The following is a 23,414-nucleotide window of genomic DNA, read 5'->3' on the forward strand; positions in this document are numbered from 1 at the left end:
CTTTTGCTCCAAACCCTTCCTTCACCAGCTCTGTTGCCCTTCTCTAGACATGCTCCAGCACCCTCTTGAAGTGAGGGGCCCAGAACTGGACACAGGACACGATGAGAGGCTTCACAAATACAGAGGGATGATGACTTCCTTACTCCTGATGGCCACACTATTCTTGATTCAAGCTAAAAGCCTTCAAAGCTAATCCCCAGCTCCATCCCTACCCTCTGTCTCAGGTTAACCCCCTCTGAACTGCCAGCCCTGCACTGGACACAGCCACAGCTGGTCCCTGGGGCAGGGCTTCAGGTCAATATGGGACCTACTGCAGCCCTGCTTCTGAATCCCTTATCCCAGTCCTAGGCATGGCTGCAGGGCCGGCTGGAGCCAGCATGTGGCCACCCAGTGATGTTTTACAAGACACCTTTTTAAAACAAATAGTTTTATTTTAAAATAACAAAACAAACAAAAAAGTGCAGATCACTTGTTTCTGCCTTTTCCCTTTGCTCCCAGCTACAGCCCTGACCACACCATCCCACACTGCCCCCCACATCTGTCATCACTTCTTTGGGCAGCCTGGAAGTGCCTCATGTCCCTTGTGAAAGATGTCCTTGAAACAGCCCCATGGGTTTGCAGCAGAGTTGAGGCCCTGCCAGAAGGTGAGAGGCAAAGATTCAAAAGAAACAGAGCAACCAAGCCCAGGACTGCTGAGGAAACCAGGCAAGGTCCAGAGGTCTGGGGGGTCCTTAATGTTGCTTTCCTGGCAGCATTCCCTTACAAGAAGGGAGGAAGAAGACAAGAGCTAACTCCAGAGCATCCTGGTTGATTGCACCATCCAGTATTTGTCCCAAACAATAGCAGCTGCTCCCAGGCAACAAGTGAGGAATTTTCCTGGCTGAGATGGGGTAAGTCATCTGTGCCTCCATTCCCACAGCACCTTTGGCTGATTTCCTAATGCATTGCATGTGCTACTCTGGCTGGAGAAGTAAGTGGCAGGGAAGGGTGGTGAGCTGAACAACAGAAGAAATGGGAAGATAATGCTGCCACCTCTTCCACTTTCAGCCTGGGACAATCGAAAGATTGGGGAAGACCTATACCCTAAGTTTTTTTTACCCCCTTCCAAGGCAGGAGAGGGGGCAGGATCTTCCTGTCCTCTGTGAGAGGGGAAATGACAGCACAGTAAAACAGCAAGGTGTCAGGCACAATGGCAGAAGCAGGGATCCACAACCTCGTCTTCAGCATCTCCTATGCTCTTTCTTCAGCCCTGCAGCCAGATGTTCAGCAAGACAGCATGGGAATAGAGCACCTTGCTGGGATCCCCAGCCTTGGCCCTGAGCACTAGAAAGGCTCTGCAAGAGGGGAAGGCCCTGTGCTCCTACTCACCTGCAGTGTGAAGGACTGAGGGAGCAGGCAGACTGGGGAAAGCCCTGTAGCCCTCAGGTCCCCAAGCCCCCGCGGTGATGCACAGCCTCCTGACACTGTGCGGTGTGGGGTCGGTTCCATCACATGAGACCTCTGGTGCCCACAGCAACAACAAACATTTATTAGAGTGAGTGTTGACTCTCCTCACCCCACGCTTATTCTGACGGCGTGCCAGACGATGCTCCGTCCGGCCCACAGTGTGAAAATGAGTCCTCTCCTGCTCCTTCCCTGTGTGTGTTGGAGATCCCCACAAGTCAGACCCACAGCAGGGAGGGGAAATTCAGTCCTGCTGCAGTGCACAGATTCTAAAAGAAAAGCCTCCCCTGTGTAGTGCTCATAATGCCACCTTCTTCCATCTGGGAAGGCAGCCTGAGGCAAACAAAACTCTTCCAAAGAGAGGAGAAGCAGTGGGATAAGTCTCCCAAAGTGTCTCTGCTCCCACTGAACTGCAGGCAGAAAACATCCTAGTGGGCAGCAGGGCAGCAGCACAGAGGAAGGAGGCAGCCCAAAGGGCCAAAGGAGTCCATCTGCTCATTCAGAGCACACAACAGGCTTCCCTGAGATCTTCAGGTCATCGAAGGGCAACAAGGCAAGGAGCTGCAAAGACCAAGGGTATGGACATGTGAGCATTCAGGGCTGTGTCTCCACCAAGATGGGGTAGGGGTCCAAATCTTCCCCCCACCCAGTCCTCCAGCCTCCCACATCCCCAGGGAAGTGCCAGGAAGCCCTATCTAGGCTTTTCCTAGGGGTCGAGGCAAAAGGCAGTTATCCCACACATCACAGAACCAATGCTTACAACATATAGGGAAGGATAGGAACAGCTAGAAACTCCTCCTAGGAGGGTTCCTCTAATTATCCAACTCCTGCACCCCCTGACACACTTGCAGAGCCACAGGCTTCCCCCCACAGAGACTCACATCATCGTTGCCATCAGCCAGGTCCTGAGCTGTCTCGTTCTCCATGTTCCTCAGCAGGGTGTCAGCCCCAGAGTGTGAGAGGATGGCAGCGATGGCAGCATCCTTGCGGCCCACGGCCAGGTGGAGCGGAGTGCACCCGTTGTACATCTGGGCATCCACGTACGCCCCATGGCGCAGCAGGAACTGCACAGCCCTGCGGTTGTGGCACTCCACAGCCAGGTGCAATGGCGTCTTCCCGCTCGTGCCCTCCTGCAACACACAGATCACGAGGGTGTGGCTGGGGGGTCCCCTCAGATGGGCCCTGCAGCACCCACCCACACCCCCTTGACTGGGTGCAGAGGGCAGTCCCCACCCTGATTGCTGTCACAGTACCCAAAAACCTCTCAGGGACCTTTACTCTCTGCTCCCTCAAAATTCAGTGCTCCCAAGCCTCACAGCAGTTATTGCCCCAGGGCTGAAGGGAGCACCCAAAGGAGAGACCCACCATCCCAGCCTTTAGAAAACATCACACCATGCCCAGTCTTACCCGAACATCAATATTGGCGCCGCTCTCCAGCAGCAGAGACATCATTGGGATGTTCCCTTTCAAGGTACTGATGTGCAGACAGGCCAAGCCTGTGATGGGGAGGCAAAAGAGAGCCACAGTCAGCCCAGACCACCCTGGGGCACACCAATCCCAGCTGCATTCCCATTCTGCTGTGCTCCTGCATCCCTGCACACGCATCTCACGGTCTCTGCCCTAATCTGGCCACCAGCTCTACTACTGCACTGCCCCCAGGTCTCACCTTGCCAGTTCTGGAGCTGCAGGTCCTGGTGGTGCCCGTGGGGCTGAGCCGTGCCATCCGGTGTGGCCGGCCCCTCCAGCAGCTGCTGGGCGCACTGCAGGTGCTGCTGCTCACAGGCCAAGTGCAGTGGGGTGTTGCCATTACGGTCCTGCAGCCCGGGGTTCACTCCCTTGTGGATCAGCGCCTGGATCACGCTGGGCTGCTCCAGGTACACAGCGAGGTGGAGCGGTGTCTGGAGAGAAATTAGAGAGGGGAGAGATGTCACCCAAGGAGTCTCCAGCCGGGTAATAAGATATAGACCTAATGATTTATAGAAGGTTGAATTATTTTTTTTATTAAGAAACCCATACTTTTATAGACAGTTATGATATAGCTGGACCTAACTGATCCTCTAATTAAAACACTATCACTATGGTTAATTAAGAAACTACCCTTTGGTAAACAAATCTCTGTAACGCATTCTACACGTTCACAATGTACTAAGTTAAGATAAGAACTGTTTCTCATTCTTTTCTCTGATCTTCTCAGATCCTTTCCCAGAAAGATGCCTGGGAAAGCTTGTTTCACTCTGTGGCCAGAGAGCTGTTGCCACAGGGGAGGATGCCCTGTAGGGCAGGAGGTATGCTGAGCCCCACCAGTCTCCAGGAGCTAGCCTGGCAGCAAGAGCTGACTGCCATGCAGGACACCCCCATCCCTGTGGTGACATTACATGTGGCTGCTGATACTGGTGGGGTCACACGGCTTGCTGTTCCCTTGCACCTCAGTCACAGATCACCCATGGAGACATCTCGCTCTCCCAAGTTATCTACCCTGCCACATTCAAGCCGTGCCTCTTCCATGGCTGTCTGCAATGTCCTGTGGCCGTGCAAAGAAACTCTTCACCCCACAGTGCTGGGAGCTGTCACACTTCTCTTTCAGGGTATCTCCACCTCCCTTGTTCCCCTCCCTGCAAAGAGGCTATACACACAGGACCTTCACCATGCTCTGGGGAAAGCAGGTGTGGGCTCCTGGGGAAGGGGCAGATGGATTGAGCAGTATCCAGGGAACAGCCTATGACATTTCTCTCCCACCCATCTTCTGCCTATCACAACAGCATACCTGGAAAAGATCATTTTGGATCTCCAGCACCTCCCTGGGTAGCTGAGCGATGCAGCAGAGTGCTACAGCTGGGACACAGTGGATAATGGCCAGATGAACCAACCTACAGAGGGTTAACGGTGACAGGAGAGAAAAAAAGAAAAATAAGTCCCGAGTGCCATGCACAGGAGCAGAGATCTTCCCTGCTGCATGAAGGAATAATCTCCCTGCTTCCTCCAGTCTCGTTTCCTCCAGCTTGGAGGTCCTCCATCTTGCCCTCTCCCTGGGGAAGCTCAGCAGAAGGCCAAGGCAGGAACATGGTCTGAGGCTCCACATGGCAGTCCTTCACTGTGATCCCCACGGGGAACAGACCCTCCTGTCCCTGCTAAGCAACACAGGCTCACATGTGTAGGGTTTCAATCTAGCACCGCCCAAAGCCAGGCCTCCAGGCCTTTGGTGCAGGTCCAAAGAGCCTGGGAGGTCTTTCCCAGAGTCCAGGAGCTGGATTTGGTGGCTGTGGAGAGAGGTCTGGGCTCTGGCAGCTACCCGGGGAATTCCAGTTCCCTCCTGCCAGCTGCACACTGTACTTCTGCTTTTCCCTCCACAAAGGCAAACAGTCAAAGCTGGGCAGGAGCCCAGGGCTGGTCCAAGATCACCTGCATGGCATAGTCCCTATGCCAGGCAATCTGCCGGTCCCACACTGATTTCCTCTTCTCTCCCCCACATCCTTCCCTTTCAGCACTGTCATGGCAGGGCTGGCACGCAGCCCGCCAGCACAGAGGGACACCAGAGATGCAGCTGTCAGAGCCTGGTGGCAAGCAGGGAGCTCTGGTCCTCAGGACTGTGGTCCCCACTGGGGTGGCCAGGCACCCGAGTCCCCCAGCCCAAGGACAGGTCTAATTTCCAGACGGCCCCTGCACAGTCAGAAGAGAAACGAGAGCAGAACAGAGGCAGTGCTGAGAGGGAATTTCCAGTCTCCCCTGCCAACCTCCGGTCTCCCAGGCCCTTGCACTGAAGGGCCCATCCTCCCACAGGGCAGCGCCCACAGGCCAAACCTGGCCACCGTGGTCAGCAGGCAGCATGTCCCACTCTGCAAAGCAGGGCAGGCATGAGCTCAGCCTCCTGACCCTCACCACTGCACCAGAGGCCCTGGGTGGCCTCTGTCTCTGGAAGGAACCAGCTCCAAACTGAACGCTGGGCTCTGCCACCCATGCTGCTTTGATGGAGACTGACAGGGCCAAGAGATGGAGGGTGAGAGCTGTGCCAGCCCTGGCAAGACACCCCACTCTCCAGACAGCCCAGCTCTGGGATGCCACCTGCAATGCGGGGCATGGAGAGCACCCCTCCACAGGCAGGAGAACAACACCTGACCCTAAAGAACTGCAGACAAGAAGTGGGGCTGGGGCTGTCTTTTTGCCAGGCGCACTGGGACATGAAAGTGCTGAGAAGCTCAGAGGCCAGTCCCCAAGACTGTCTTTTATTGACTTCCTCCCAAGTCCTGCTTGAAGATCAAGCCAGCATCTGGGACCCCAGGCATCTTCAGCTGAAACCTGATTTTGAAGGCAAAGTACACTTTACAGTTTCTAAAGGCCAGTTCCTCTCCACCTGCTGCCAGGGACAGGCTGTGCCCAACGTGAGAGGCTTTGTCCCCGGGGAAGCCCCAGGTTATGTTGCAGCAGGGAATTCCCCGCTGGAAGGGGAGCCTACCCACACTTGCCTGCCTCTGCACAGCCATGGGGCGCCCCCTCGCTACCAGCATTCCCAGGGCAAGGGAGGGGGCTGCAAGCAGGGGCCATGGGCAGGGTCTCGCCACCCTCCACGGACTGTGAGGCAGAGGCACAGCCAAGGGGCCCAGCCCAGGAACAAGGCAACCAGCTGTAAGGACAGCCCTCCCCTCATCAGGCTTTTACTAACCTAGCTTAGGTATGATCTGAGCAGGGAGGTTCCCTGCTGGGTTTGGCATCAGTCCCTGTGGTAGCACCTCAGCTGAGGTGTCCTTTGCACTCTTCCAGGGACAGCCCCTGTTTCTCCAAACCTGCTCCCAGGCACCACATCTGGGAAGAGGCTGCAGGATCTGCCTTCTTCAGGTACAGCAGAGTTAAGACTGCTCAAATAAGGGACTTTCCATGGCAATTCAGCTTGAACTTTAAACCGCTGGTGCTTTCGCTTTCCAGAGCCACGCTGGGCTCCCAGGGGAGAGCAGTGCTCATGGTTGTGTCCCATAGCAGACAGCCCTGATGCCCCAGGAATCCCCCGGGCCCCTCTGTCACTACCCACACCACACTGCACTGTCATGTGGGGACGAGTGGGGCGGTCACCCGGGGGGAGACGGAAACCCCCGAGCAGCCCTCTGCCACTGCCAGCACCTCACTTTTTCTGGCTTGGCTGCCTTTGCAGCTCAACAAGGCAGTGGAGCCACTCAGGGCTGGGCTGACACTGAGCTAGTTTGGGCATCCATGCTGCAGAGGCAACGGGGGTGACCATTCCCCTGGCCAGAGCTCCAGCTTTCACCTCCAGCTGGGATGTGCCTGCTTTGAAGGATTGCTTTCCCCCCTCCCCCTTCCTTCTCCACCCGGATGCAGCCTCCTCCTGGGCTTTCATTTCTGCATTCGTTCCCGCCTTTCCTCATTATCAGCCCTCAACTTCCTGAAATGGCTGCAAGAACCTGAGCTACTTGGGGGAATCATCACAAGGCCAGAGGGCTGGGAGGAGCTCACCAGGAGCACATGTGTACTGAGGCATTCTGTGCCACCGGCAGTGCTGCCAGCTAGGAACTGGGATTGTCTCCTAACTCAGGAAACCTCTTACACCCAGGAGACCCGAGGTGCAGGCATCGTGCCAATCTCCACTTTTTTCCACCGAGGCTACAAGCACCCCTCTCTCTGTGTCACAGCAACGGTGTGGTCCAGCTGCTGATGGGCTGCTGTGTGCCAGCACAACGGAGAGACCCGCTGTCTGCCATAACCTCTTTGTGCCCAGCCACACCAGTGTGCCCTTGCCAGAAGAGTATGGCTCTGCCCTGCCATACTCAGATCCTTGCCCATCCCGGGCTGCCTGCACATCTCTCCTCTGCTTTCTTCCACTTGCCTGCTCCCTCCCTCCCCCTGCTCTTGCCTGCAGTGCTCCTGGCTGCAGCCACAGGGATGGGTGTCCAGCAGGAACCATCAGAAAGGGCAACAGGGAGCTTTGAAAAGGGCACGGGATGGAGGAGCTGTGAGCAAGGGAAACACAGCAGGAGCACAGACTGCTGGGTTCATTCTCAGCTTTTCCACTTGCTCACCAGCTCTGTCCTGGCATAAGGGGCCTCAACACTCTGAATCACAAAGGCAAAGGAGATCCCCAGCACAAAGTGATCTACCCATCACCAGAGAGATAACCACCCTGGAGCAGAGAGGTTTGGGCTATCCTTGGGGATATCCCAGGGAACGAACATGCCATGCCCAAAGTGATCCTAGCTTAGGCACAGGAAAGCATCCATTTCCACAATGCTGTCCATCTCCAACTTCTGAGTGACCTTAAGTGTCCAGTAGGAAAAGTTTCCACACATGAGGACTAGGAGGCAGGAGAACAGGGTAAGGGGTGACACCCAGCTCTGAGACACAAGCAGAACGGATGAACTCTCACCAGTTCTCTGGCTATCCTTTTCCATCTCTCTAGATAAGGAGCTGACCATGCAGATCCCCCCATCTGTAGAGCAAGACACCTTGTCCACAAAGCAGCCTTGCCCTTCACCATATCACCCCATAAGCACCTTAATCAGGGGATCCAGCATTCAGCTGAATTTGCTTTGACACGGTTTTTCCCTCTCTAGATAAGGTCCCTGCCTGCAGCAGGAACAGCTCATTCCCAGCTCCTTGTTTTGGCTGAGTGGAGCAGTAGATCATGCAAACAATTCACACAAGAGAAACTTGTTCAGGGGAGGAAATGGCCCAGCAGCAATAGAAAAGAGAGCAAGGAAGGAGGAAAACAGCAGGGGAATTCCACGCTTACCCTGCTCTCCTGTTCCAGCCCTGTAACCTGCACTGCTAACCGCTTCCTCAGCTACCAGCATGAACCTCTGCCAGCGGGCTTAGCAAGCACAGCTCATCCTGCCCTGCAGCCCTGAACCAGCCCAGCCTGGCTCCCTTCCTTCCTCCCCACATACCAATGCAATGCTGCCCTGCTCCATAAAGCTGTTCCAGCTGCCCTCTGGCAGCTCCAAGAGAGCAGTGGATCTCAGCTGCCTTATCCCATCTTCTGTGTTCCTGCCCTGCAGGTTTCATCGCCCCTTCCCTGGGGAGGGCACAGCTTGAATTTGAGTGGAGGGGGGGTTTGGGACGGGACTGGAGGGAGGTTGCAGCTGGAGGGATGCAAAGCCCTTTCAGCCACGTTGAGTTCAACATTCCTGATCTCCAGTCTGGGCAGCAGCTGCTTCCCAGCCCTCTGTCCTGGGGCCAGAGTGAGGGGTGGGAACTGACAGGTGAACAGAGGAGAGAGTCTCACCTTTCCTGGGGTGTTCTACAGAGAGTCTGGTCTGACTGCTTGAGGATGAGGGAAGCTGGAAGCTGACTGGCAGGAGAGATAGAAGGGCTGTGGGCATCCCATTCTTCAGTGAGGTGGGGACAAAAAGGTACCCTGACCTCACAGCCTCTAGATTCTGCACCCACACATTTGACAATTTTGCTCAATTTCTAATTTTGCTCAATTTTGGCTCTGGGATTGCAGAAGCACTAAACATCAGATGCATGTGGGCTGTTCCCTGCAAAACAAGGGGCCTGTCCCACACTACTATCTAGGCACAGATGGGGCAAGCCAGAAAACAGGTCAGCCTACCCGAGCAGGGGCCAGTCACCATCAGAGAAGCATGATGAACAATTTCAATAAAAGCAGCAAACATCCCAAAAAGTCCATTGACTGTGGACAGTCCAGTTCAAATAGAACGAACTCACACCTGACTCCTTGGGAGGCAAATACATTCTACAGTTTCTGTACACAAAGAGATATCGTGAGGTCAGAAGAGCCTCTTTCAAGAGGAAAGTGCCTGGACTTTGCCAGAGCCTGAACAACACACCCTAGCAATCATTTACAACCCCACAGATATCCTCACTGTCTCAGGATTTTCTTTTAACGAGGCTGGGTCTAAGATGCCTCGGGGCCCCCCTTCAGCTCTGGAACGGCCCCAGTCAGAGGGGCTTCCCAACTCTGTGACACAGAGAGAGCATCCCACGCAGCTCATTGATAGGCACGCAGCAACCACTCTCACAGCTCAGAGCCCACAAGCTCTGCCTACACAGTCATGTCTGACTCCTCATTTTTTCACATCACACTAAAAAAACCCAGACCCAAGCCAACAAAAAATTAAAAATTTTGTGTTTAATTAGCTGAGCTCAACCTTGTCCCAGCAGCAGTCAAGCCCGCCTACAGAGTGCAAGGACCTGAAGCTCTCTGCACCTTGGCCGATCTGTTACAGCCAGGCTTCTGCATCCCAGGACACGGAAATTTCCAGCCATTCTTTCCCTTCCTCTGTGCTGAAGTTCCCTGTGTTTGTCCCCAGCTCCGAGGCAAACCTAGGCAGGTGGAAAGTTTGAAGAAACTTCCTCCAGGCCAGGCTGAAGTCATCCAAACAGGGAAAAAAACCTCTAGCATGCACGATCTCAGAAGGCTGCCAGGACTTACCCACTTTATACCAAGGCTGTATGTGTGTGACCCCTGCAGCAGCCAGAAACTTCTGGGGCATTCCAAAGCAACTTGTGCAGAGCTGCCTGGCCTTGCTTAGAGGGATACCAAGCTCTCCTGTTTACCAAACTCCTGAACACACACAGAGGAAGAGCTGAGAGTTCAGGGACAGGAACTGGACACAGGAAAATCTCCCTCCTGGCAGACCCATGTTAGGACTCACTTTCTCTAATGCCTCACAATTGGCAGCATGCTAGGGTATGACTTGGGATGGACTTGAATCCTGGCAGTCAAGCAAGGTTTCTGAAGAGCCTCTGGTAAAACCAAGAGCATCTCCACTTTCCATTAACTATGGCCATCCCACTGCTGGACAGCTGGCAACAGCCCAGCAAAGCAGGGGGACTCCCAGCCTGACCAGCAACAAACTGGGCTTCCCTGCATCTGACTTCTTTAATCCTTCTCCTAAAACTGAGTCTCTCCAGTCCTCTGTTTCTTTTTCCTTCCTTCCTTCCCTTTCTTTTATCTTTGCTGAGCACTCCCCCAGATCCACAGGGTTCAGCAACACCCTGCTACAGCAGGGCAAGCAGTGAGAAAGCAGCCAAACTGGAGCAGACAACCTGAATGGGGACAACCTCTATTCCTCTGCTCAGGGAAGATCTCCAGCCCAAGACCACATGGCTGGAGAGGGTTATGATTGGCACATGCCAATGAATGGTTAAAAGTGGCTCTTGGATCCTTGAAGATGAGCCTCATGCTCAGTGACAGCCCGTGCAGGCAAGGGGGGCCCCTTCAATACCATCATGTGAGGAGCTCAGAGCATCAGCTCCCAAGGGGCCCTGATTTTACTCGATTAACTGTCCCCAAGCCCTTGTTAAGGCATTTCAGCCCACGAGTCATGGGCACGTGATTTCTTATCAGCAGATGGGGCACCACTTGTCTCTGGTGGAAGGAGGAAGTCAGGCTTCCTCTGCTCCCCTCCCTCCCTGAAACACACACCCAGCCAAAACCATGGAGTTCCATTTTCCATCTGAAGGAGGCCTAGGTCTTCCTTCTGTGATCAAGCTGGGGTCCGTCACCTTCACCCCTGCAGAGGTGCTGCACTGCTTTGCATACAGAGCCCCATGCAGAAGAAGACAGTTGCTCTCCTGCAGAGGCACAGCCCCCAGCCTCTCCATCACCATGACATCAGGTACAGCGGCAGAAAGTCATGGGTGGCCTAAGGACCAGCATGGGCAGGAAGGAAAACATGTTTTTAAGTTTAAGATAGACCATACAGTCCTGGAGAGAGGAAACTGTGCTTAACTTCACACTCTCATGAACCACCTCTGCCTCTCCAGAGTCGTCAAAGCCCGACATCAGCCCAAGGAAATGGGGAGGTTTTCTCTTGTGCTGGAACAAAATCAGGTGATCCCTTCACACCCCATTTCACTTCCAAGGAGCTGGTCCCACACTCATCCTTTTCCCAGGATGGTGGAATTGTGCATCTGCCAGGTGAGGTTGAGGAGGACGGGGTTTCCTCAGTGAATCCTCACAAAGGCTGAGGTGGTCTGGAGGCTGGGGCACAACAATAAATCTGCCTGCAGTCCCCTCAGAGGCAGCCAGGCCCACAGCTGGAAAGCCTCTCTCTTCACTTCCACACAGAGCAGTCCCATCAGGACCCAAGTCAGCAGAAAAGGAGTTTGTTTACATGGAAGAGACAGATAATTGGAGTTGTAGGTCACAAGAAAAAGATGGATGCTTGGAGGAGACCATTTGAGTTTGAGTGCACAGGGTTAGTTCTCTACCCACCCACACGATAAGCAGGATACAGATCACCGCCCAAAGTGCACCCACCATCTTCTGCTTGCCACCCCACTCCTCATGCTTGACTTCTCCTGCCCTCACAGCTGAGCCACACTCTCTTGCGAACTAACGTCCCTTATTACTGCAGCCCTCACTTCCCGGAGGCAGAGGGGCTGCCAGTGGCACGAGGGAGCCACAGAGAGGATGACATTTGGGCAAATAATTCTTGGAAGACAACACCCACGCATTTCACTGGCCATTATACCCCTATCCTTCCTGTTAGCCAATTTCCTTCCTGCCAAAGTGAGACTCTTTCTAACTTGGGGCACAAGGAGAGACAGTTTTAGTCCCATTGCTTCATCCTGCCTGCTCTGACGCTCCTCTGCTGCGGAGGCAGGCAGGGAGGTATCCAAGGGCTGACACTCCAACCACCCAAGCATTGCTCTTCACCTCTGCCTCCACCTCCTGTTTTTACCCCACAAGTGCCAGGCTGACAAACACAGGCACACCTTGAGATGGCACAGGTGGATAAGTCTGAGGGAGCTATGGACAGTGAAGATTTTTGTTAGATATAGAGCCAAGACTTTTGCCAGCTCCCTTTGTGCAAGCCCAGTGCTTCTCTCAGCTCAGTACCAGCCAGGGCATCTGGGGAAATGGGAACTACTTAGGCAAAACCCCTGGACTTTTTGTATTTTCAAAATTACAATTACAGGAAAGTGTAGTTGCCCAAGTCTTCTGAAATATAATGATAGTATGATTTTAATTCTCTGCCTGGAGCTGTTTTGTGGCAGACATTTAAAAAAGGCACACATGGAAATATGCTGCTGACAGAGATGAAAAGAAGAAATGAAGATGGGTTTGTCTGGCCGGATGAAAGGGATGTAGCCTGTGGCCATCTGATCCCTTCTCTCTGGGGACCTTCTGTCGCTGGATGAGCAATTGCACCATAAACTTTAGCATTACTATCAGCCCTGACTTGTTTTCACATACGAAACCAGTGGCAGCTCAGTGAGTTCCTGGGTGCTCGCAGTCCCCATCTGCATCAACCTGAGTGGTGGATGTTCAGCACTTCTAAATATAAATGCCACCTACCTCTGCCGCAGGGTCAGGAGGAGAGACAAGAATAGCAGAGGCACAAATCCACAGCCTCACCACTCTAACCACAAGAATAGTGTTTTTTCCCAGCAGTGGGAGTAGATCCCAGGAAAGCCTGTCTCCTGTGTGGACAAGATGAGCCCAGAGCTGTACAACCAGCAGACCTACAGCTCCCTCCCTCTGTCTTAACAGATTTCCTGTTCTAAAATGCACTGTGAGAGAAAACAGAAGAGCAAAGGCAACCTCTGAGAGCCTCTCCTGCCTACAGTAACCAAGGCACCACTGATTAATGTTTTCCTAGTTAATAAGATGTTTGCATTAGGTCTCTCCAAGCAAGTCTGACAGACAAAGGGCTTCAAGCACCAAACAAGACAGCCTCAAGCACTAAAAGCATCTCTAAGCAGCTGCATCTAGGGAGCTCACTAATAAAAGAGTAAGCAAGGAGCCCAGGGCACACCATGACAGACAAACCTGGGGGAAAGTGTTACTTCCACACCTCTGATTAAAAGACACCTGCCTCTCTCCATGGGCACCTTGGCTCTAGCATTACAGCTGGGAAAACTGGCAAAGCTCCTCCATTCTGAGGAGTGACAGAACCAGCCTGTAGATAGGACAGGACTAGAAAGCCTGTGTGGGGAGCGTGGGAGGCTGGGTTTAGTGTAACTTTGCTTGCCATGAGACTTCCAGCCAATCCCCAGAACAGATCCCAGAGTCAGCATTAATGAACTAATTAGCAGATGCACAGATTCCTTCCTAACAGGGAAGTAAACACTCAGGCTGTCTCCCAGCTCATCTTCAGCTTCAATCCAGATGTGTTCTGCCAGGCAAGGACAGAGCTTTCTTGCTGCTCTTGCTACTGCTTCATCATGTCAGCGCCTCTAAGTTTCTCTTCCTCTTGCACCATTACTCAGTATTAAATTCTAGCCTGGTTTTGGGGCAAAGCTTCGCCCTCAGCTGTGAGAACACTTCGCTCACGCTCTGTGTGTACACTCATGATGAAAACCTTCCATCAAGGGAATGTACAACAGGAAAAAATGCTGTGATTAGCTGAAGGTAATTACCAGAAGCCAAACCAAATAACTCTGGCGTGATGCCTCTGCCCTTGAGAAGACATTACGGATGTGGGAAGCCCCCCTCGTTAAGAGAAACACTTGTCTCTCTCACAGAAGCTCAGGAGGGCAGCACCACGTCGGGGTGTGCGTCACAACTCCGCCAAAAGCTGTGGCTCTGCGGGCAAGTTGGCAAAGCAAGGCGATTCCCACCTGAGAACAAATAGTTCTTGGGTTGCTCGGTTGAGCAGCGTCTAACACAGCCATCGCACGGTCCTGCCGTGCACAGCTAATCTTGTTTCAGGACTCGCTTACGTGCCATCTCACACAGCCAAGCCTTCCCCATTGTGGAGGAAACGCTGCATTCTCTGGGGAAGAGACGGTGGAGGAGGCTTGATTGGCTCTCCCCTTTCTTCTGGTTGCTAGCAGCCCCACGGCAAGTGGAGGTGGGCTTCCTATGGTGGGTCCATTCTGTGCCAAGTAGCCTGGGGTGCCTCTCTTCCTGCTAACTCCGCTGGACCTGGCTCAGATACTTCAGGCGGGTGAGAGGGGCCACCTACCCAAACCAGGATGCCAAGCATCCACGCACACCAAGGCAAGGCGGGAGGCTCTTAGGACAGGGGTCTGGGGAGACCTTAACAACATGGCTGAGCGGATGCCCCTCGGGGGAGGGCTGGAGACCGCGGCAAACAGAGCCTGGCTTATCTCTAGGCACCGGCTCCCCGCCGCTGCCAGGGGAGCAGCCCGGGGCTCGGGGGGCGATGGCTCGCAGCTCCCCGGGGGTCACTCACGTGTCTCCGTCCTCCGAAAGGTAGGTGAGGGCCTCCAGCTGCTGCCGGCTGAGCCCCTCGGGCCGGGGCGGCGGCTCCTCGGGGCGGGCCCCCGGAGCCCCCGGCAGCCCGGGCAGAGCCTCGGGCAAGGCGCCGGAGCCGTAGCTGGAATCCAGCCGCTCCTCGGCGGCGGCGGCCTCGGCGAGGGTCTCCTCGGGGGCGGCAGGGGGGCCCTCGGGGGCGGCAGGAGGGCCCTCGGGCGCGGCGGGGGTCTCCCTGCCGCCCGGCAGCGAGCGCAGCGACTCGATGCCCGAGTCGCACTGCCCGTCCTCGCCCTCCCAGCCCGCCGCTTCCTTGCGGCATTCGCCGCCCGCCGCCCGCGACATGGCTCAGCGCCCGCCGTCCGCCCGCCCCGGCCCGGGTCCCGCTCCCGGCCCCGCTGCCGGGGGGCTCATGGCCGGAAAGCCAGAGAGCGGCGGCCGGCGCAGAGTCTAAGGCGCCCCGGCTCCGCCTCCGCCGCCTCCTCCTGCCCCTGCCCGCACTGACTCAGCCGCGCCCGGCCCGCCTGCCCGGGATTCCCCCGCCACCGCCCCGCCCCGGCACTACCAGGGGCTGCTTCTCCCCACCCTCTTCGTCTGGGGCAGCGCACAAGCCGCGGGAGGGAGCAAACACGGTGGCCGCGGCAGCGGGGGCAGGGGCAGCATCCGGGGTGCGCAGGGCAGGGGTGGCAGCGCTGCGCTTCCCTGGGCCGGGCGGTGCGCGCCGGTTTTCCTGCGCCTGCCTCCCCCTGCCCGGCTGGTTTGGGTTCTTTAAATAGCAGGCAGGTCTGCCAGGGCAGGGAGCGGGACCTTGTCCAAGCAGGCGGTGTGTGGGTGAGGGTGCTGCAGCCTGTGCAGGTGCTGAGTGAAGCCGCAGGCTCCGTGGGAAACAACATGGTGGATGTCACTTGTAGCAGAGGTGCAAAGCAGGCGTTTGCTTTTCCCGTGTGCCTACATTAAACTGTTCCAGCCACTGAGACACCTTCTCATCTGTTCTGCCTTTACAGGGAAAGCCAGGACGTCCCTGTAGCTGGCTGCACAAGCCTCTTGGTCCAGCCGCTTGTCACTGCTGCTCTGTGTTGCAAATAGAAATCCTTTCAAAGCCCAGAGTGGCTATCAGGGCTCACACAAGAGCAGCCAAGACAGAGATCAAACCTGAAAATAGAAGGTCGAATGAAGGCCCAGCTCGCTGCCTGTGAGTGATGGACCAGACTGCATTTCAGTGCTCTCTTCCCAATGCCAAAACTCCTATGGATATGCATAGATGTAATGTAATTACTTTCCAGTGTCCCAAGCAGTGAGCTTTCCTCAAAAGACAAACTAGATAGCTCTGAACACAGCTGACACTTTAAAATCAATTTCCCTTTTTGCTTTTATTGCTTGAGATGACTTTCTGTCTCTGCAGGATGCCCATTCTTCCAGTTCATCTGAGCAGGAGGGGAACAATCTCCTGCAAGCAAGCTTACCTGGGAGCTTGGTGATGGATACTGGATGGACTCACAGGAACCACATGCAGAGTGACAAATATTTCCCTATCACACACTGCAGCTGTTGCTTTGGGTTTGTAGGAAGAAAAGTTTTGGGGTGTGAGGGCAGCAGCAGGGAGACAGATAAGTCTCTTTCAGCGTCAATTACTTCCAGTCACAAGTTTTCTTCCCATGCTCGGGGTCTATTTCCATGTCTCCAGTTGTGTCTCTGGCACTGTGTCACTGCAAGATTACAATTAGTGAGAGAAAGGAGCTTCTCCCACATCTGTCAGCTCTGTTCAGTGCAGTATGGGGATCTGGGCCATATATCCATGTCACCCCCTCTCACACCCTGGTGGTGGCTGCATCCCAGCTCCACCTGTAGCTGTTGTTCCTGATCCGCACACAGAATTTCTATTCTTTCAGCTTTCCACACCCAACTACTACTAGGTTATCCACCAACTGCCTTCCTAAATGCCTTTGCCGTCTTCTCTAGTAACATACTAGATGCAGCTCCATCATGGTATGGTTCCTTGTACACTTTCCTGTGGATAAAGTGGTCAAATCAACACAAATTTGTGTGGTGATACACAAAGATTTAATTTTTCTGTCAGCTAATTGCAGCTTATCTTTGCATCAAGCATCAGTCACACCTTGATTATATTGTGATGTGCTGTTCCAGTTAGGAAATAGGGGTGGATCCTGGTTCCAAGACTAGCACATGTCCAGGAACAGTTCAGCCAAAGCACAGAACCTGGACTAGTAAGCCCTGGACCAGCTCTAGCAAAGAGGCAATTCAAGACCCACCACTGGGGACTCCACAGTCCAGTCCCTTGCAAGCTGTCTACACCTCTGGCTAGCAAGCAGCCCCTGGAAGTGGCCTTCCTCTGCTGCTGATGTGAATTTATCTGGAGTTTGTGATCTTGCAGCTTCCTTAAGGTGAGCCTTGAACTCTTTTAGCTGGCTGGTGCTGTGGCTGGGCTGTGTTGCCGTGGTCTAGTGCAGCGGAGTGGGGAGACCAGGCGTGCCTCATTGACATCAGCTGTGCCCCCCAGGGCATCCATGGCCAGCCACTCTCTGCTCTGACCTTTCAACTGCACCCACTAACACCCAGCTCAGGCACCATCTCCTGCCACCCCTCTTCTGACTGGGTGTCCTTCTATTAACCTTTCAGACAATTTTACTGGAAAGTCTGAAAGAGGAACTTGGCCCCTTTGCCCCATTATTTGCCTTCTGTTACTCATTCTGTGAGGGTTGGGCTCCTTTTCATGCTGTCTTCCAAACAGAGAACTTTTCTGCCTGGCTGTGCAAGTTTTAGACTTCTATTATTTTCAGAGGCTTTAAATACAGAGAGATACACGTATGCATAAATATCTATATATAATGTATATATAGATATCTATATCTATATATAATGTAATGGTAGAGGGATTAAAAATAATTAAATATAATATGAGGCAAATCTAGATGTTCTGATTTAGTTTTGAAGGTTTTCAAAAACAAAGTTCTTATTTTTGGGTGTCTCCAGTCCCCTCTAACACGTGTCACTTAAAATGGTTAAAACTGCAGGGACAATCTAAAAAGGAAGGGATCTATTCCCACTAGAGGTCAGTGCCAGCACACGCTGTTCAAGGCAGCCACGCTTTCCCACCACTCTGTGCTGCAAGGAGCATCAGGTCAGAGCACGGACATGGGAAGGAATCCCTAGGCTACCCAAACCCCCGGGTATTGTCCCTGATCATGTCCTGTCCCCAAGAACAGCCCTCTGAATTAAATGAAGGCCTGGCCTTGCACCAGCATCTTCTCTGTTCTTTGAGCTGTTAACTGGGTAAAATAAGTGAAATGCAGCTAAGAGAGATGGAGAAAGGCAAATTATACCCAGTCTGTGTCTGGTCTGAGAAAATATAATGGTCCTTTAATTACCAGCTGTGGTCCTGCAATTTTAAGCAACATGGGTTACCTGAAATTGTGATAAGCAGTTATTGCCACAATAATTCACACCAGGCAACGTGACGGGTGCTACCTTGCCCCCATGCAGACTGTCCACTGCACAGCTTTCATCCCACATGAGCACTGAGCTGCCCCATTCCCTGGGGATGCAGCCCTTTTCCCTCATCCCCAGAATCAGAAATGCTGAGTCCATAAGAAAGGTGCTAGATCCCCAATTGAGGAAGCTCTTTCTGCATTCTCCCCACCAGAGATGTTGCTGGCACCCCCCAAGCAACAACCTGGACCTCTGTCTGGAGCTCCAGCTCCAGCTCAGAGAGCTCAGCCTGTGAGCTGGGCATTCAAGGGAAACAGAAGCCCTGGAAGAGGATGGAAGTTGCAGGAAAGACAGCAGACTCTCTGCTCTGACTGTGGTTTCACATATCTGACAGCAAATCAGTTCTGTAGTACACCAAACTGGGTCGCTTCACTTTCTGCCCCAATAAAGGAAAGGAGGAACATGACTTTTCGAGATTCTGCGCCCAGAAGCAAGGCCAAGCTTTCCAACAGAGCAATGCACAATGCAGGTCCTCCTCGGGTACCCATTTTCTGGGGTAGTCAGCCCAGAAAGCACTGGCTGCCCTCTCCTGGTGAGTCAGGCTGAAGTCGCAGGGTCACTTTGAATCGCTTCAGAGATGCTGCTCTGGGCATCTGCTTGCTTTTTTAATATGGGATTATTTCCAGCCGGAATTTTTCTCCTTGCAGTCTGTTGGATGCCTCTCATACTTCCATTGTGCACTCCTGGAATGTATGGGAGCCATCATGCCATTGTGGTGACACAACCCGGAGCAGATCAGGTTTGTCCACATGTGGTAGGTGGTCGGCAAGCTGCCCAGCTAACGCCCTTCCTGAGAAGATTCCCACTGTTGCTCAGAGTCCCAGTGAACAGGGAAGTTTCTGCCTCCTTCTGTTGTTCACTATGTGTATGATGTGTAGGAAGTTGGACAAGAGGATTAGTTAATCCCTTGAATGGGGATCACACTTCACTCCCTCCCCTCTCAGCATTCACTTCCACAAACAGAAAGTGATTGGTATAAAGGTGCACTGAAAATCCTCGACCTTACAAAGTGAATGAACAAAACCCCTAGATATTTTAACAAAACTTCATTCTAAATTATATCTCTCTTGTGTAATTCCTATCAGCCTGGTGGCTGCTGCAGCAATGCTCTCTGCTTCCATCTGGGAAAATGCACAGCTGATAGGACTTGCTATGTATTTATGTGTGTGTGTGTGCTCAGAGCTCTCCCAAAGGAGATGACAGATGTGCTTATGAATGGGGAGGGAGTGGCAGATGGTCTTGGAGAACTGATAATAAAACCATGCTTAAATAGATGGTGAAACTGTGCCCTAGGTGAGAAATCTTGTCACCTGGGGCTCTCTTTATAGCTGGTGAGGAGACAGACTCACTTCAGAGGGTGGCTCTGATAACCTCTGTCTGGCCACATCACTCTAATGAAGAACGCTCCTCCCTCCCCATGGAATAGCTGTGGAAGACAGTGCTCCATCACCGGGCTATCATTTATTCATGACTCTCTAAGTACAGTTCATCTGGCAGAGACTACCCAAGACAAAACAAAAACCTCAACCCACCCAAGCATCCCTCAGCTCACCTTGCCAGAGAGCACAGGACACATGCTGCCAGTGCTGCTCCTGGGCTTCAGCATTGCTGCACTGGACCTGATGGCTGGTAGAAGGGAGGATGGGTTAACTTTCATTTTTGAGTTGATTCTGCTTGAGCTGCCTTCTGCGTCACCTCAGCCCCTCACTGCAGCCTTGCACCCCCACTAGCCCAGACCTTGTCTCCTAGCAGTGCTCCAAGTGGCTAGGTATTGCTCATGCAAGCTTGGCTCTGCTCTCAGGAGAGTTAAACCTCCCAGCTGCCAGACTCAATTAGGGCTTGTGTCTCTCCACACTTGCATCAGAGTGAGTTGGGAACAGGCCTGGTGGAGCCACACTACTGAAAACAAGTGAGGAGCCCAAGCAGGGACTGGGAGAGAGGGGTGAGCAGGGTGGCAGGGAGGGGAGGTGGGGGTGAGGGAGCTGTTTGAAATATTCAGGTACTGAGCAGGAGCAGCTTAGGCCATCCCATTGGACAGAGCAGTTTTGACACCATGAAAAAATGATGACCAAGTCTTTATTGCCCAGGTGATGGGGCATACAGAAAGTAGGATTACAGCCATTCCCCAGGACCGTGGCCAGACTGACAGACCTGGCCTATACAATGACCCCTAAGCATGCAGAGGGTTTTAGCCCCTTCCCTAGAACAGCAACAGGTCCATGGGGAGAGCTTGGTGGAACAGGGATGCTTCTCCAGGTCAGGGCAAGTCAACTTCTACCTTTCAGTGTGGGGAAGGCAAACTGCAACAGAAACCTGTTTTCTGCTTTTAGGGAGGTGACTCCTGGGACTAGAAATAGACTAAATTCCCTGAGCCATTAGTTTCTGTAGTTTATTCCTTTCTGGGGGTGATGGGCCAAAAATTTAAGTGTGAACAAAGCATTTGGCAAGGGAGGATTTGGCTCAGTTTCCAGGCACTTGGGGCGGTTGCTGCTGCTCTGGAGCTATATTGGACAAAATGTCCTGAGGACTGTCAAACAGCATCTGGGCAGTGCTGAATCCGCTTTTCATTTCTAGGGGGGATGTGAGGGAGGGCCCTGGGTATCCTGCTGGGCTACTGCAGAGAGGAAAGTGATTTAACCTGACCCAGAAACCTCTGTGGAGCCTCACAAAAGCTGTGATGATGACAAAATAGACTCTCATGAGGCTGGATGGAAAACAAACAAACTGTATACAGGCAGCCTGTTGGAAAAGAAAGGATCAGAGTGGGGATCAAAGACTTTTCAATGACAGCAATTCTATTCAGTGAAATGTGCCCCAGAGCGGCAGCCACAAACCCACCTACTTTGTGAGGTTTGAGATTTTGAGTGTTTGGGGACTGCAGTTGTGATGTGTACCCCTGCTACTGAAGCTGAACAGAAATGAGCTCCCCAGTCACCAATTAATGACCCCTGGGGGTTTCCTTCCCACAATAAGAAAAGCACACCTGAATGTCCTCCCAGCAGACATGAAGTCTGAGCACAGCAGATGAAAACACAACTAATGGCACATATTTCCTTGAGAACAAAGCTTGCAGAGGTAGGTGTAACTCAGACAGTCTACACCACTGACCAGCAGCGGCAAAGGGATGTTGTTAACTGGAGCAAGAGGCGCATTCCTTCACCCGCACTCCCCTTGTTGCATTAATAAGGAGTAATTTAATTGGAGTGACACATTCTGGAAGGCTCAAGCAGCCAGCACAAAGTATCCTTGAAATTTCTAAATTGAATAGGCATTAATTTCTGAGCATAGAAAATCCTGCATCCTAACACGAGGGGATTCTCTGCCACGCATCTTCTTAAGAGACAAAAAGCAGCACACCGCTAGGAAACATCGATTGCTTTGGAACAAAAGACTGAGTCTTGATCACACTTGGTCTGTTGGAAAAAATAAAGCTAAACACAATGATATATATATCTATATGATGCTGTAAAATCCATTTTTATATTTAGGCTACACGTACCAGCACAAGGATAGGTTATCTATGGCCATCTGGTTTAAAATGCAGCCTCCATCAAGTTTTTTTCTAGAAATTGAATGCAAATTTGCTGCATGGGTAAGAACTAATAACATATTTAAGCAGGAGCTAAAAGGCTATTTTCTGTAACTACCAGAGACAGGAGAGGGAGACCTTTTGCGGTTTGATGCATTATGGAAAGTGAACGAATCCTGCTAATATGATGTCATGCTTTATGCCTGCTTGGAACAGATATGAATGTCTCTGCAGGGTGGTAGATATGGGGTTTCTGGAGAACAAACCTATTGGTAAGGGCTCCACCTCTACTTCAGTTGCTGTGTCTTCTTAAAAGCCTCCCTGCTTCTTTCAACCATTTTGTCACATCAGAAAGGCCTCCTCCATCCCAGAAATATCCCGCTCTTCAGCATGATTTTCCACTAGAGCATCCTGAAACCTACAGGAATAACCGGAGAGAAATGTCACAAATTTTTTTCTCTTGCCCTCAAGAAAAGAAGGGTTGAGTGGATCAGGCAGTGTGTTGTAATTACAACTTCTGGGTCCTCCCTGTGATCATGACACAGAACACAATCTTGGATGCTGTCCATCCTGCTTTAGTTTTTGAAAGGCCTAAGCATCATATATACTCTTATTTCTCCCATTCCTGGGAGTCCTGTGCCCTTTGCTGCACAGTATGTGCCATGCCTTTGGGTACCTGCCCGAGGGTCTAAATCTGCCACGTGCCTGTTTTCCTCAGAAAGTGGCTGAGAACTTATACAACTCCAGTTCAGACAAAGCAGGGCACACAACCTCTTTTGTGCCACCTCATCTCAAAAATAGCACAGCTGGTGATGTGCTTGACAGTGTTGTCTCCAAGATATGCTGCCAGGACCAGTTTCAAAGATGCCTGACACAAAAAACTCTGCCTCTGGCTCACCAGTAGCCACTGACTCCACCAGTGGAGGATAAATTGCACTGTGGGTAGCTCCATAAGAGTGGCAGCAGCCTGCTTCCCAAGGGATAGTCCTAGTGGATAAAAAGCCCAGGATGGGCACATCAAAGGAAGCTCCTTGAGTCTGTGGGTGTGCTGTGAAACTCCTTGACACAGAATGCATGAAGCATCTACAAGTCCAAAATCAAAACAAATTCAAAAGTAAATGGACAAATTCCTTGGAGAGAAAGACACCATGGGCTATTAAATGCAAAGGCATAAACTTGTACCACTTTTTCCCCCTCTTCACTCTTCTGCTTTGCTCTTTTTGTGTGATTTTCCCTTATTTGAGCTAAAACCAGTGCTGTTCCTGGAGGGCGATCATCCCTCAGGCACTTTTTGGTCTAGCTGAGGTCACATCCTATAAAAAGCAAAAATGCATATGGGAATGCAAATTATTTTCAACTGTCTATTAGTGTGCATGGAATAACATGCTGCTACAGGAATTGTGGCAGCTCTGGGCTTGTGCCTCTTTGCCTTGCTCTGCCATGACACTCATCCATGGGTGAGCTCTCCTCGGAGCATGGGATCCATCACATGAGGGTGGGTCTGAAACCCTCAAGAGCCAAAGTCTGCTGGGATGATTGGGCAGGGGGTGTCTGAGCAGTAGGCAGTGAAATTCCAAGCAGGCTGCTCCTGCTTGCTGCTGTTCCCATGGAAACAGGGGAAAGGCGAGAGGAAACACATCCCCAGCCTCTTTTGAAGATGAGCTCCTTCAGCAGCACCCCCGGCCATCACATCTATTCCCATAAGAAGCAGGGGTTGGCAGTTCCCCTCGGATGCATCTCCTTGAGTGAGACCATCAGGCCTACACACTGTTCCTTCCTCATCCCAGGCAACAGTGGGCA

At 52.6% G+C, this 23,414-nt stretch overlaps 1 protein-coding gene across 1 annotated transcript; it reads right to left on the reverse strand.

Moving 5' to 3' along the window:
* Positions 1–778: 778 nt before the first annotated feature.
* NFKBIE (NFKB inhibitor epsilon) lies at positions 779–15,016 on the reverse strand. The gene is made up of 6 exons (XM_084202143.1): positions 14,559–15,016; positions 4,208–4,310; positions 3,110–3,341; positions 2,851–2,939; positions 2,325–2,573; positions 779–2,004 (listed from the first exon to the last, which is right to left on the reverse strand). Exons 1-6 carry the CDS (start codon positions 14,921–14,923, stop codon positions 1,939–1,941), a joined length of 1,104 nt encoding a protein of 367 aa, XP_084058269.1. The 5' UTR covers positions 14,924–15,016; the 3' UTR covers positions 779–1,938.
* Between the last annotated feature and the right edge of the window lie 8,398 nt (positions 15,017–23,414).

Source organism: Fringilla coelebs, assembly GCF_963513975.1.
Source record: "Fringilla coelebs genome assembly, chromosome: 3".
Lineage (NCBI taxonomy): Eukaryota > Metazoa > Chordata > Aves > Passeriformes > Fringillidae > Fringilla > Fringilla coelebs.

Coding starts and splice junctions, on each gene's coding strand:
- NFKBIE (XM_084202143.1), bottom strand. CDS start 14,923: ATGTCGCGGGCGGCGGGCGGCGAATGCCGCAAGGAAGCGGCGGGCTGG. Junction 3,342..4,207: donor TCCAAAATGATCTTTTCCAG/GTATGCTGTTGT, acceptor ATTTCTCTCCAG/ACACCGCTCCACCTCGCTGT. Junction 2,940..3,109: donor GCAGCTCCAGAACTGGCAAG/GTGAGACCTGGG, acceptor TCCCCATCACAG/GCTTGGCCTGTCTGCACATC.